At 42.8% G+C, this 14,771-nt stretch overlaps 1 protein-coding gene across 1 annotated transcript; it reads right to left on the reverse strand.

Annotated features, from left to right (window-relative positions):
• Positions 1-1,272: 1,272 nt before the first annotated feature.
• MRPL23 (mitochondrial ribosomal protein L23) lies at positions 1,273-12,496 on the reverse strand. Its single transcript, XM_080618231.1, has 5 exons — positions 12,414-12,496; positions 12,168-12,290; positions 11,294-11,376; positions 9,374-9,447; positions 1,273-1,604 (listed from the first exon to the last, which is right to left on the reverse strand). The coding sequence occupies exons 1-5, from the start codon at positions 12,440-12,442 to the stop codon at positions 1,446-1,448; spliced, it is 468 nt and encodes a 155-aa protein (XP_080474357.1). The 5' UTR covers positions 12,443-12,496; the 3' UTR covers positions 1,273-1,445.
• Between the last annotated feature and the right edge of the window lie 2,275 nt (positions 12,497-14,771).

Genomic DNA, 14,771 nt, shown 5'->3' on the forward strand with positions numbered 1-14,771 from the left:
ACAGAAGGAGATGGACTGTCGTGCAGGAGGGAAGTAGCAGGGGGAAGAGGTGACTAATGAACAGAAGGGGTGCGTAAAATCCTACTTGGATTGCCTCTCTGGGGAACAGCTGTTTCCTTGTAAACATCTTGCTAGCTGTCCAAACAAGAAGTTCAGACACGGAACAATAAAGGAGAGCACCCGGGTAGAAGCATTCAAGACATGGGCTCATTCACTACCCTGCCAATTGCTCCAAATGGCAGAATTCAAAAGCCGGGGAAACATTAGCTGTATGTTTAACCCTGCATGTGCTTGTGGCCTGCAGAAACACACCTTCCTCCCTCTGTGGTGAAGTCCTTCCTAATCCTCCTATTCCCCCATCATTTCTGACACAACAGCAGAGCACATTGCTTGACCAAAGCAAAAAGGAAATACCCTCATCAGAGTAAAGAGAAACAGCCGCAGAGCCAAGAAATTGAAAACTTGAACATGGCAGCCCTGAAGGCTTAGAAAAGTTATACCACTGCCCTGGCATCAGCAACTTGGAAGTAGAGGGAATTGCACCAGAAAAAGTCAGAAGAGCCTTTTCATTAGAACTGAGCACAAAACAGCCTACACTGGCAGAAACATTTCTATGCCAATACAACTGTGTCCACACAGAGCTCTTGCCAGCACTGCAAGGTAGCTGTGGAGAGGGGAAGGAATACTAGTACAACAACATTCCTATGGCAGCTGGCCACAGAAGGCAACTACCTGCACTGCACCACAGCAGGCAAAGACTGTGCACCACCTTTGTCTCTTCCTTGAAGCTTCTGGGGATCAAATGCACAGGTGCCTGGTCACAAGACTATCTTATAAACCCTGCCTCCAAAACATCCCAAAATCATTAAATGAGGGCAATCAGATCACACACACATTTCCAGGAAAGAAGGGGTGTCCTGGGTTCAGCTTAACCACAACAAGGGGTCACTTCGCAAGGAAAGCAATGCACAGGATGGTAGGACACAGTAACTGACAAATAGGGAATCCTATGTCCTCATCCTATAGTCCAGTTCTCTGTACCTTCATGTCCACCTCTGACTGACCTATACTTTTATCCATTCTTCAGAACGCAACTACACTTACCCTGGGAAACTAAATGACTCCTACTCAAAATAACGCATAGAAGCAGGAACAAAGTAAGCAAAATGACACTCTCATAGTTGGAAACAACAATGAGCAATTCCACACTTTAGAAATTGTCCACAAGTTCACAGGAAAGACCTGATGCAGTCAGATTTATTTTACCTTTTTATTTCTTTAGGGCCGTTTTGTCGTAGTCGTGCACAAACAGCCAGGAAAAAAGACATGCTAGCAAAGGCTGCTCTAGAATAAACATTCAGTCATTACAAGAAGAGAGGAGTACAAGTCTGCAGATCAAAATCCCTCTGAGCCTAAAGAAAGGCAGCTGGCTTGTTGCATCAAAGTCAGAACCAGTCGGGAACTCCCCCTCGTCTGGGGTCACCTTCCTGCTTCTGCTTCTCTCTCTCCATATAATTATTCATGAAGTCATCACGAGAGCGAGTTTCTGCATCTTCTTCTTTCTCTGGAAATAGGTTGGGAAACTGAAAGGTTTGTCCTTGGCCCTAAAGAGAAAACAAATGGTCAGAGAGACATTCCAGCCTTTCTGCGGTAGCTATGATGAATGTAACTTACAATGAAAGACCACCCTGAAGTTTCAACTAGTGCAAAATGGTACCTCCTAACCTCCCAAGACCTCTTTCTACCCCTCTCCCCCAGATACACATATATCCCTCCCCCTCCCTAAGCTATCTTTCAGCCTCTCCTCTTTGTGTGCTTATTAAGACACGGACATCTTTTTTTTGCTTGTTTCACACATGAATGGTCAGGAGATGGACACCTCTTCAAAGACTTTGTACCAGCTCAGAGATGTTGTATGAGTCATACAGTAAAAGCAAGATGAGCAAAATAGGTGATTTTGTTAAAGTAACACCACCAGGGAAATACATGGTGGAGCAGGCATTCGTTATGTTAACACTTAGGGTATGGCAGTGGTTATAGTTGTTTAGATCTCAGCTAAGGATAAGAGAGAACAGTCCTAGCAGCTGTTATTGTAGGGTGTAATGTGGAAATACAGAATAACAGGTATCAGAGGTCTCTTATCAACAGGAATAAAGATTATAGTGTAAAACAATTACAGTGGGAACAATCTGTCCAATACATCACTAATGAGATTAAAGTGATTACATCTGCATCAGTCATTCTGCCTAACAAACAATTTTAGTGAAACATCATCATCAGATCTATGTCTCCCACTTGGAAAATAAACACTTGCTTGGTCTCTGTTTTTTATCTAGCAGCAGGAAATCATTATTCTGTGGAAATGTGCTATCCCATTAACATTACCTACCTACTTTTTAGTAGTGTTTGCCTTAAGCACAACTTCATTAAACTCACCAATAACAGTCCTTCCGTTCTGTATGGGTCTTTGCATAAAACTTGTAACTGATAACACGTAAGTCTAAAATTACTCTCCAAAACACAAATATTACCATACATTAACTTCTTTGGCAGGATACTGCATACAGAAATACCAAAAAAAGCATGTAACTGCTTCAGATGAAAACAGCTGGGGGTTGGTTTTTTGTCAGTTTTATTTCGTTTTTCAGATCAGCCATTCCTTACATTTGTGCAATAAATACAATCAAACAAGAGGCCTAGCTAAAAAGTAGTTCCATAAAGGACATGAAAGGAGCCTTCCACAACACAGCTACCTATACAATATTTTGGGATCAGAAATGTGACATAATTAAATCCAAAAAAACCCCCCATCACCATGTCCCTGACCCAGCTGAATGTGCGCTATGTTTCATTTAGCCAAATACACTCAACCTGGTAATTTACAGGTGTGAAAGAATTTAAACCTCAAGCATACACTTTGGAAAGAAAAAAAAAAATTACTTATCCCAGTTGAGTTTATCCAGACCGGAATCTAGGAAATACCAACTCATACCCAGCAATGCTCTGGTTGTTTTTGTAGTGCATACTTCTTGGGGGTTTCCTCAGAGCCTGACCATACTACAAAAACAAGGGAGCTGCTGTATACATTACTCTTTCCTTGATTCTAGCCTGGATAAGATCAACTGGAACAAATCAAGGTTTTCCTTTCCATGGTGTACACTCTGAGATTTCAACACTTTTGTACCTTTAAATTACCAACAGGTATGTTTATATTAGCTGTCCTATGGCAATTAAAGTGTAGTTCCATTTCTAGGCACAAGAACTGGCCTTATCAATGTCCTTGAGCAATCCCAAAGCCGTAGCCTACTGAAACTCTTCCTGTAGTAGGATCAGCAGCAAGCACCCTTGAGGCCAAGTGCTGCCCAAGATTTTAGCACACTGAAGCATTTGGAAAAGAATCTGTTTATATTACAAAAAATTACTGTGTTTTAACTGCACTGTGAGTGGGTCACTCAGCCCTTTGGTAGCTACAGGACAGACAGGGCTGATTCTAAGGACTTGTCTGCCCTGGAGAGGAAGCCATTTTAGTTGAATAAGTCAGAAAACAATCCAGGCTAATATGGTAGGCATACCACCTACACTGAAAACTTGAGAACTATTTATGTTGGTAACAGTGTAGTAAGGGACTGTTCTTGTTATGCAGCACTTCCATTCTGGTATGCTTCCAGGACCAATGCACTTCCCTTACTGGAGAATGAAGGAAAGCTGTCCCTAAAGCATACTAACAACATCCATGGTAATTCACAAAGCATTGCAAAACAGTTATTATTTTTAAAAGGGGGGGGGGGGGGAGAAGCAAAACAATAAAAAAGATACGCACAGAGGCTTTAGGAAACCCAGACAAACCTCTCAGCTGTTTATCAAAGTGCTCACAGTTCCTGTATCAAGGCTGGTGAAAGTCAAATATTGAGCTGAAAATGTCAATCTGTATCTGGAGTCTTTTAATAAATCAAAATCAGCACAGACAAGTTGGCTCTTTCCAGCTCTTGTTTTGTGAAGAAATTCTGATTTTGGCTGGCAGCCAGACACAACTCAAAACAGCCAAGACATTACACCCTGAGAACTGAAGGTTGATAAATCTTAAGTAACAATACTATGCAGTAATACTGCACTGTAAGACTCTGGAGTGATGAAAGCTGTATGAAAAATAGCTGTTGTGCATGCTCAGTAGCTAATTTTCACAAGAAGTCTGAATCTTGGGTATTTCAAAATTTCAAAAATACCAAAAGGCATCAACTTACATAAAGGACTGTGAGTCTGTCCAAGCATATTTACATTCAGTGCATTTTCCACACGATGCCACAGGCTACTGAGGTTCAAGCTCATGTGCCATCTTCTCAAAAAATGCCTACCAAAGCAATGGAGGGATTGCCACTCCTTTACTTAATGCTTTTTCTTACACATCTTCTAGGTAAACAACAACCATTTGACAACCATGATAAATGCATCCTCAGAATGAAATCCTAACTGAAATAAAACAAACAACTTTCTACCAAGTTCATCAGGGTTTTATCTGTTTTGTAAACTGCTAGAACATGAAATGCTGGCATATTCTACCAGAAAGCAAAATTTTTGTTTATTCATAAACCTTGGATTTGTTCACTGTTTTACCTTTTGCAAGCCATTTAACCAAGGTCACCCTTTTAATTACTGAATTACTGAAATTCACATAAATTGAAATAAGGTCTAAAAAGGCTAGGGTTTGATCCTCCCTTAGAGCTTCTGCCAGCATAATCACCTTAGTTAGAAGCACATAGAAGTGTGAAAATACTAGTATCTTCCTACCTGATATAGCTGTGCTAAAAGAAAATCCTGTGAAAAAAGACAGACACCAGCAAAAAAATCATTTTGCTCAGATAATTTAGTCTGTCTTGGAACTGCATGCTGCATTGCCAGCAAGACCTTTTTCATTAATGTGAGGTGATACAGTGATACCCGGGAATTTGTCAGGATAAGCTCTACCACCACATGCTCTTAGATCTAAGTGAGCCCTCACAATGTTAAAAAGAAGAAAACCAAAAACCAACCAAAGCAAGTCAGAGAGATTGTACTGAAATACCTAAAAAATAAAGGCAATGTGATGATTCTACACATTGCTATTCTCAATGTAGAGTCTTCCCAGAAACTTCCCTTTTCCCTGCAAATTCTAAGGTTACGTACAAGTGAGATGTGTGGTCTAATGTTTAGATAACAGAAATGGGAGCCATTAAACTTCTACTCCTGCACAACTCTAATCCTCACTTCAGCATTACTCAAATGTAAAATTGATTTATATACAGGGCCTTAGGAGGATTCACATGTTAAATGCTAACAGCTTTTAAGATAAAAAGTGACCTAAGCATTAAACATGTATTTCCCCCTTAGATTTCAAGCCTCCGCCACTAGAAAGGGTAAAACCACACCTTGTTCTCTGACTTTGTAGAAGGAGTTATCACATGGAGTGGTACAAATTGCCTCCATTCATTTTAATGAGAGGTTAAGTGACCATAATTAGGCCTATGTAGTCAAGTGGTAGCTTTCCAACTACTGAGCCTCAGGTCAGTAAATTGCTGGAAGGATTAACCAGCACAAACTCACTTATACTTCTCTGACCTTTGCTTCCCTTGAAAAGTTTAGGGATGGAAGGTCAGCAGAGATATTATTCTGTAGGAATGATGCAGCAAACACTGATCATGTAAACAACTGCGAGATCTTCTGCTTAGATAACTGAAGCACTTACTACTGTCCTTCAGAATTAGGAGAAGCGATGTTTATAGTATTGTTAACAAAAATGCTGGACTCCCAACAGCACGGGATTCAGTCCAGCAGTTGCAGCAAATATAGCTAAGTTTAATAATTCAGTGCATTTGAACAATTCTCCTACTATTGCAGTGGTAACATCTGATATTAAAATATGCTGCAAACAGCACAGAAAGCAACTTCAAAAATTCACACAGGAATGGGACAGTGTATGGAGCATCCAAGTCTCCTCTGAATTCACTACATGTCAAAAGAAAATCACATCTGATGTGCAAATAGGTTAACTACTATGAATGTACCAGATACTCTACACAGGGTTTGAGGAGAAAGCATTTGCAAAAATGTTCCCACCAGTGCCATCATTCATGCAGCTAAATAGGTGTTAGTCCTAATGTTGACAAGGTCAGACTCCCTTTTACAGCCATCTCCATTAGATTTCTCAAAACAGGTTTAATTAAAAATAGGTCTGGATTCCAGAGGCTTGTCTACAGTTGTGCTCCCACGGGTGCTAAAACCTGTTGAGCTAAACCAGCAAGAACACTGAAGGAGGAGGAGGGGAGGTGATGTTGTTGGGTTTTAATTTCCCTGATGTTTATGCAACTGTAAAGTTTCCCATTGGCTTTCCGTTCTCCTTTTTTCTCTAAATAACATTAGGATAATTGTAACTGTATTGGAGTCAGGAGAGAGGCTGGAGGTTGCTGTAATTACATTCATTTCATCTACTCTGCAAAGATATATAGCTTTGTTTTTAATTAAAAAAAATAAAACAATGTAAAAAAGTAGCATTTGATACCCAAAGCTGTAAGTCTCCAAAACTTAAACCTTTCTCACTAAATTCCAAAAGGGGAAAAAAGGCAGACAGGCTCTGGAATAGCAAGATATTGTTGATCCACAGCCTTCTATGATTTGAGGTTATTTTTTTAGTGTGAAAATATTATGCTTGGACAGGCCATATATTTGTCCAGTTACTGCCTGAAAATAAAGTAAACAGCTCTGAATCTCCAAGAAATAGTATTTGGAAAAGAAAGGACAACAATTCTTACATGTGGAACAGCTGGGGCACTGATCTGACACCTAAGGGTATGTTGACTATGACTTCATACACCTTCCACCTTTGAGACACTTGCAGTAAGTTAATGGATATGTACGCTGCACTGGAACACATAAGGTGATGTTTTATAAAGCAGAGAAGCAAAACTGGAGAATATACTCAATTTCATTCAGGTAAACTTCACAACAGCTGCTACCAAGTCACACAGGGAAGAGCAATACTTCCACCTAGTGGGCAATACAAAGATCAACTCAAGACCTTCCAAAAACGTCCTTATTTTTCCAGTCATAAGCAGTTTCAACTTGAAACTGGATTAATGAAAGAAAACACAGCTGGTAAAAATGGTGGGAAAGCCCAGCTACTCTGACTCACGACAGATGCAAACTAATTCTCATGAAAATAAGGATTTTACAGTGGTTACCAAAGACTTTCCTAAATTAGGCAGATATTCACAATGGACTGCATGGGGCCTGTTACAACCTAAATCACACCATGAATGAGAATGAAGGCAAAACCTTCAATTTCAGAAATTACACTGGGTTTCTGGCCTCACCCAGTGTTTAAAGCTGGTGTGAACACAGAACTGGGAGCTCATTGTCTGAGACAGAGCCAGTGATGAAAAGCAAAGAACAAAAGGAGAAAGGGGTGGGGAGGGAAGACACACACAAACCTAAATGTTAAAGGAATTACAGGCACCAATAACAATAGGAAAAAAGAGAGCAAAGAGACCAGGAATGAGGTGAGGGGGAAATGCACAGACCAACGTTAAATGACAAGAGTTTAGTAAACGGTCACAATTTCCTCGCTGTCAATGAAATACAACACCAAAAGGTGGTCCCTTGATCCCATTAATAGGGCAGCTAAAAAACATGCCATGTCAACTTACGCTGACACTATACTATAGGGCAATGAAGTAAGGGACATTTGCTGTCTTGTATATCAAAAGTAGTCCTCAGCCACAGTACCACAGTGCTCTGTGCATTGCCCAGCAGACAAAATGAGAGGCTGGAGGAACGACCAGTTACTGCTGTGTGATGGCTTCCAGTACAAAGCTAGTTTGAGTAATTCTCCACTCCACTGTGGAACTACCTTTAAGGTAATGGCAACTATTCTAAGATCAGAGGTTTGATATAAAGGTACTGTGAATGGCTTGCTCCACAGTGCAGCTGCATTTTGCTTCCCACTCTTTCCCCATGAGTATCTGTGGGTTGCAGACTACCTCCTTAACTCAGCAGACAAAAGAGACATAAATGAATAAAAGAAAAGAAGTCACTAGCAAGAGGCCAAGACAATGGAAAGTGCTTTCATCCACCTACTAACGACACTTGAAGAAAGCCACTTTTAAGATGCAGCATCACTCCTGGCATACAATTCTTCAGCTGTGTTCTCAATGAATCTTTCATACCTGATCTTTGGCAGACAAAAACCTAGCACAGACAATCTAGGTGGGAGAATTCTCCCATCAAAACAGAATCTTCCCTGAAAAAGGAATGTGTTTTTTAGCCATCATAATGCAAAATCCCTAGAGAGATGAGGTTGCCTTTAACATCAGCACAGAAAAATGAAGCTCAGTCCTTACCTAAATACAACACTGTTACATTCTATTAATATTGTACTTTATACTGTTCTTTTAAAGGAAAGGGCTGTCTAGAAAAACACGCTCTTCTCACTTCTGTTTTCACTCCCATTCTCAGAAGGGGCTTAGAGAAAAAACTTCTAAGCACATTTAAACTTTGAAAACTTATAAAGTCATCAGATTTCCCATTGTCTGTGCCTCTTTAGTTTAAGCTCAAGTCCATATGAAGTCTTACGCAGTCTTTAAGATTACAGTGTTCTCCCCATACTGAATCCTTGTCCCAGGATGGAGTAACACTGAGGTTGTATTGTCAACAGCAATTTTGAGCTTATGGTTTTATACAACCATAAATAGCATTCCTTTAATGTAATTTTGGCATGTGAAGGGGGTTTCTGTCAGTGGTTGAATTTTTCACATAGAGACAGGTAAGCCCAAGAGAAGTTTAAGCTATAATATGCTCCTGTTATGAAAGAAACTCGTAAGAACATGAAGCTCCTTTTCCACTGGGCAACTAACATACGTTTCAGAACCCAGTTTAGCCACAATGCAACCTTGTTGAACATGACTAAGAGCTCCCCAAGGAATATGCCTTAGTCTTCTCTGAAATCCAAAAGCTTTAATAAGAAGTTCCCTACCCTTACAATATATTCTTTCACTTACTGGATGTTTCAGCAATCAGCCACACAAGTCGTGAACCTTCCAGCACACAGAGTACAGGGTCAGCATGAAACTCACTGGCAAAGCAGCACCATATGACATCAGACCATAACTTACACCCAGACCTCAAACAAATACAGGACTTGAAAACTAACCATTTGTTTGAATTTGATTTTTAGACTAAATCATTTAAATGCCCTTATACATTCTGGAACATATTAAAGAAAATGTCATTATCAGAGGACTGGCAGAAATATTCAGCCAGACAGACAATTCACTGAATATTACTTCCAGATTGGCTAGACAACAGTCCCTTCCCTTTTTCCCCACAAGCATCCCTGTTAACTCACCAGCTGTACATAGGCGACCTTATAATCTGGCTTCTTCACTCTTTGATTCTTGTGATTTCTCTTGCTGTTGGAACCTGCAGAAATTAAGAGAATCCCACCTTTTACTTCCCTGGATTTTCAAGTTTCCCAAAGCTAGGCCAAGCTGAAGGGAGGACTTCACTAGTTCTGATTTACTGTTAAGAGGAATATTCTTTCTTTAGTACCAGCACAGCAACACAATTACTGAAGTGTGGCATCACCAGACTCAGGCTGCTGACAGCCATTGTGCCTTCACATCACACAAAGTCTGCAAAGAAGCAAGGAGGTAAGTCTCCTGCTCTCTGAGTAGGGGGCCTGGAGGGATAAACAGTCCTTGCAACACCAACAGCTTCATGAAAACAAGCAAGAAATGACCACTAAACAGCTTCAAACTTGTCAATTTTTACTACTCAGCTGATGAGCTGGATCTACTGTTTATACACCAGGAAATGACACTCCACATCCAAACAAACCAAGGCATTTCAACCTTCTGCAGTATGCTGGTCGCAGCTGAGTGGGAAGTTAAACTTACTCTCTGCATGTCAGGCAGACATTAAAGCTCTCAAATTATTAGACATTTTAACCACCTTTCATTTTTTATCCCTTCATATGTACGTTCTAACATCACTTCCATTAGCAGTGTCAGACGAAACTGTTCTAAGAAACATGTTGTAACATGAATATTTTCCAGCGCTGTTTAGACCTTTGTGTTTGTTATTTAAGACTTTACTTAATTCTGGTGGTTTGTTTTTTTCCACATAAGTATATTACAGATAATCTGTTTTCTTTTTCTCCTTTTGTATGTTCTGAGTTCTACATCTTATTTTAAAGCTTCTTCTTTCATTCTCCATTTTTCACTATTAGTTTTTTTTCCTATCCCTTTCTTAACATCATCCCTACTCTTACCATTACAAACACATCAACCCTTTGCTAGTCACTACATGAAAAAAAGAAAAACCCAGCCATCAAAGATGCCCTCACCAACAAGTTACTCTCCATTTGATTCACACACTGCCTGGTGATCAAAATGTAAAAAAACCATGAAAAGTATATTCCTGACTTTGCATGGCATCCAAACTGCAGTCAGAGAAGCTCTGGAGATGGAAGCATTCATATGTAAAGATGGTTTTACATAAATGTAGCTTATTTCAGTTAGAGTCAGATCCCTCTCCTCCATGTCAGAGTTCAGCATAACTTAAACTAGAAGTATTCTTTCTTTTTCTCTTGGGCTGGTTTTGCTGTGTTTGGTTTTGTTCTGGGTTTGTTTCGGTTGAATTTTTTTGTAGGAGTGGCACAGGGCAACACCATAAGTGGATGCATACAGGTCTGTAGTAGATATGTGGTGACAAGTGATGAAAAACTGGAAGTTTTTCTAGATGTTTTGATGACAGTATCTACTGGTCTAACAGAATATTTTAATTTGCTCTACAAACTGCCTTTTGTTAGACCATAACATCCCCTCTGTGTGCATGCCAGGTAATCTCAACTCAGTCTGGGGGGTCTTTTTAAGGCTATGGCTGAAATTAAATTTAATTACTGATTTTATTAAGACACATGAAGCAGTTCCTTCTGAAGTGAGACACCCACTGGTCTTCAAGGAGAAACAGTACCAACTACAAAAGTATACAGCATTAGCTAGGTGTCAAGATGAACAAGCTTTTTAAAATTCAGATTTTTTTTTTTTAAACTAAATTTATGTCATAATCTAATCAAAGCATTCAAGTATGAAGTGGTGCATTTTCATTCAAATGGAGAAATGAACAACTATATTGATGGATGTCACCAGCTAAGCACCTGGAACTACAGTTTGTTGAGATCTAATGGATCTTCAGATAGTAAAAGTCTGTTCTGGCTGTGCAGGGATGTTGTGGTCATCCCTTTGCACCACTCAACTGCACTTACCATACTGTATCCTGGTCCTCACAGAAGCTACTGGCACATTGTATATTTTTTCAAGGTAATTCTTGACATCTATTCTTGTCATTCTAGGCAATGCAAAAATATTTTGGGAAAAGAAAGATGGAAAAGCATAAATATTTAAATAAAATACAACAGAGCCAGAGTATTTACAGAGTGGTTAATACTCTGGAATAAATACATCTTCTCCTTTTAAGAAAGGTAGCTCTAGTGCACAAAAGTATAAACTCAACATAGATCTGCACACTGCTACAGCAATTCATTACCCATAAACTGTAACAATAACAAATATTTTATCCCCTGTAGCCTCAACAGTCAAAATCCCAGATATACTCCTTGTTCAGCAAGAATAGGTAGCATTTCTCACCGTCTGACCCTAGAACCCTTTCTAATCTTCTGAATAGCAGTTTCCAATCTTTCCAAGACCTGCCACAGGCCTGTGGATTTTAGTGTGTGCAACCAGACTGGTCAGGCAGTAAAAGTCCTCAGAAATACCTGGACATTACCTTGTTTCCTATGGATCTTCTTATAAACATTTCCTTCTTCCTAAGCCCACCCCTGGGAAGGCTGAGCCCCATTAGCTCTCAGAAGAGGAGCAAAGCAAAGCTCGTAGTTAAATCAGTAAATCCAGGCTCACTAAAAGTTCTCTCTGAGGCAGAAGACCCTTCCCCAGGCCCAAGGGGCGCTATCTGGCACCTCATCTTCCCACCCCTATCAAGACAAGCTGCAGCCCAAAGGGCAGTGTGCCGGGACGGGTGGTACTGCGGGAAGGGTGCGTGTTCCTCTGTGTCCCAGGGGCAGCCCCGGGCCCTTTCCGCGGCAGGCCCAGAGCCATGAGGTGCCCCGTCCCCGCACTCACTCCATGGAGATGCGGAACTGGACAGTGTCATCAGGCTGCGGCACGCCGGGCCGCACCGCCAGCATGAAGAAGTTGGGCCGGAAGATCCGAAGCTGCGGGCCGCCCAGCTGGAACAGCGGGTACCTATGGGGACACGACTCCAGTAACCGACCGGCAACCTCCGCAGCCGCGCCCGCCCGGCCTCCCCCCGGCACGGCACGGCACGGCCTCCCCCCACCACGGCCCAGCCCGACCAACTCTGCTCACACGGCCCTCTTGGCGCCTATCTTTGCCATGGCTGAGGCTCGGCCCGACAGCGGTGCGGCGCCAGAGAGGCTCCCGGCAGGACGGCGAGGGCAGCTCTCGCCCCCTGCTGGAGCGGAGGAGCGCGGTAGGGGCTGTGCGGAGGGGCTGTGGCGGAGCTCGGGGTGTCTGACCCGCTCATGGCGGTCCCCTCCTCCCAGGTGCCCCTCACAAAGATAGCTCGACCCGGGACCGCCGGCCCCTGGGCCCACTCGAGAGGGAATACAGCTTTAGGACAGAGGAGGATCCCTCAGAGGAGCCGCAAGGGCGGGGAGGTGGGAGGTAGCATCTGCACAGTTGTGCCCCTGTGAGACTCGGCAGCGGTAGCTGCGTTTCTGGAGGTCTTTTCCTCGTGTGAGACGCCAGCAGAGGTGCTGCGGCCAGCTCGGGGGTCCACAGCACAGAACAAGCATGGGCCTGTTAGAGGAGGGCCGCGGACATGGTGGGAGGGCTGGGATGCCTTCTCTGCGAGGGAAGGCAGAGCTGGTGTTGGTCAGCATGAGAAAGGCTCTGGGGAGACCTGATGGCGGCCTGAAGGGAGCTTAACCAGAGAGAGGCTTTTTACCAAGGGCTGGTGTGACAGGACAGGGGGCAGCGGTTTTAAAGTGAGAGGAGGTTTAGATCAGACGCAAGGCAATAACTATCCGCGATGGGGGGGAGGGGTGGACGGGTGGGAGTGGTGGTCAGAGAAGCTGTGGATGTCCCATCACACTGGAAGGGTTCAAGGCCAGGTTGGATGCAGCTTTGAGTAACCTGGTCTAGTGGAAGGTGTCATCATCAAGTCCAACTGTTCCCTAGCACTGCCAAGGCCACCACTAAACCATATCACTAAGGGGCTCATCTACACGGTTTGTGAACACTTCCAGGGACGGTGATTCCACCACTGCCCTGGGCAGCCTGTGCCAATGCCTGAGCACCCTCTCGGTGAAGAAATTTTTCCTAATATCCAATCTAAACCTGCACTGGCGCAACTTGAGGATGTTACTTCTTATCCTATCACTTGTAACTTGGGAGAAGAGACTGACCCCCACCTCACTGCAACCACCTTTCAGGTAGTTACAGAGAGCGGTAAGGTCCCCCCTGAGCCTTCTCTTCTCCAGACTCAACACCCCCAGTTCCCTCAGCTGCTCCTCATAAGACTTATTCTCCAGACCCTTCACCAGCTTTGCTGCCCTCTTCTGGACCTGCTCCAGCACCTCAGTGTCTCTCTTGCAGTGAGAGGGCCCAGAACTGAACACAGGATCTGAGGTGTGGCCTCACCAGTGCTGAGTACAGGGGGACAATCACTGCCCTGGCCCTGCTGGCTGTGCTATTTCTGACACAGGCCAGGATGCTGTTGTCCTTCTTGGCTGCCTGGGCACAAGCTGGCTCATGTTCAGCGGCTGTCAGTCAGCGCCTCCAGGTCCTTTTCCACCAAGCAGCTTTCCAGCCACTCTTCCCCAAGCCTGTAGCATTGCAGAACTGTCCCTGCCAGTGGTACGCGGGTTGGAACTAGGTGATCCTATGAATATATGATGGCGTAGCATGCACTAACAGGGAGACAGAGTGTGAACATAGGCACCAGAAACAGCCACAAGTTTGGAAACCTGAGGAAAACATTTTGGAAACGTGATGGAAAACCTGGTGGACTTCCCTCCAAGAGGGCATTTCAAGGATTGGCAAAAGGCAAGAGGCCCTACAGAACAGCTCGCATCCCAAATATAGTAACAGCCATTTGTGTTTTGACATCTCCACTGAATTAACCAAGTAATTCACACTTTAGTGTTGGGCTTTAATATTATATGTAGGTTGATAGCCTTGATAAACATTTTGATATAAATATTTGAATTAATCTTTCTCTGTATTCTACTGTGACTTGTCTGCATTTAAGAAATGCTGTGTGCTGAAAACTACCACTTCTATGGATTTGCTCCTTATTCACGATTCTTTGATTCCCTCCATCACTCGAACTTTTAAGTCAGTTTCAATGGTATTTGGCATCCAGATTACAAGCTCCCCCAGAACAGCCAGCTTGTATGATGGCTGTAAAATAGGCCCCCAGTCCTGGGTCTTTGTTGGTGATACTGAGCCTCATTCCCAGTTGTAGAGCTGGATCAAATGATGTTAAAGGATTTGGATTAACTCCCAAATCCTTGCAAAATGGGATGCCATTAAATAAAATGTGAAACACCATTCCAGAAGGCTGGCATTGGAGTAGGTACTAGTTGTGCTTTATTTACAAAATCCAGAGATTTGTACACAGCAGTCTACAGGACAGCATAGGGATGGTATCAGGAGGATAAAGGATGTGCTCAGCAGGAATTGAAGATGCCAGCAAGGAGT

This window comes from Psittacula echo (genome assembly GCF_963264785.1).
Source record: "Psittacula echo genome assembly, chromosome: 5".
Classification (NCBI taxonomy): domain Eukaryota; kingdom Metazoa; phylum Chordata; class Aves; order Psittaciformes; family Psittacidae; genus Psittacula; species Psittacula echo.

What these genes read in the sequence shown, in the direction of transcription:
- MRPL23 (XM_080618231.1), bottom strand. Translation starts at nt 12,442, where the DNA reads ATGGCAAAGATAGGCGCCAAGAGGGCCGT. An exon ending in CAGTTCCGCATCTCCATGGA is followed by an intron (nt 11,377 to 12,167) that starts GTGAGTGCGGGG and finishes TGCATTGCCTAG; the next exon opens with AATGACAAGAATAGATGTCA. An exon ending in GAGGACCAGGATACAGTATG is followed by an intron (nt 9,448 to 11,293) that starts GTAAGTGCAGTT and finishes TAATTTCTGCAG; the next exon opens with GTTCCAACAGCAAGAGAAAT.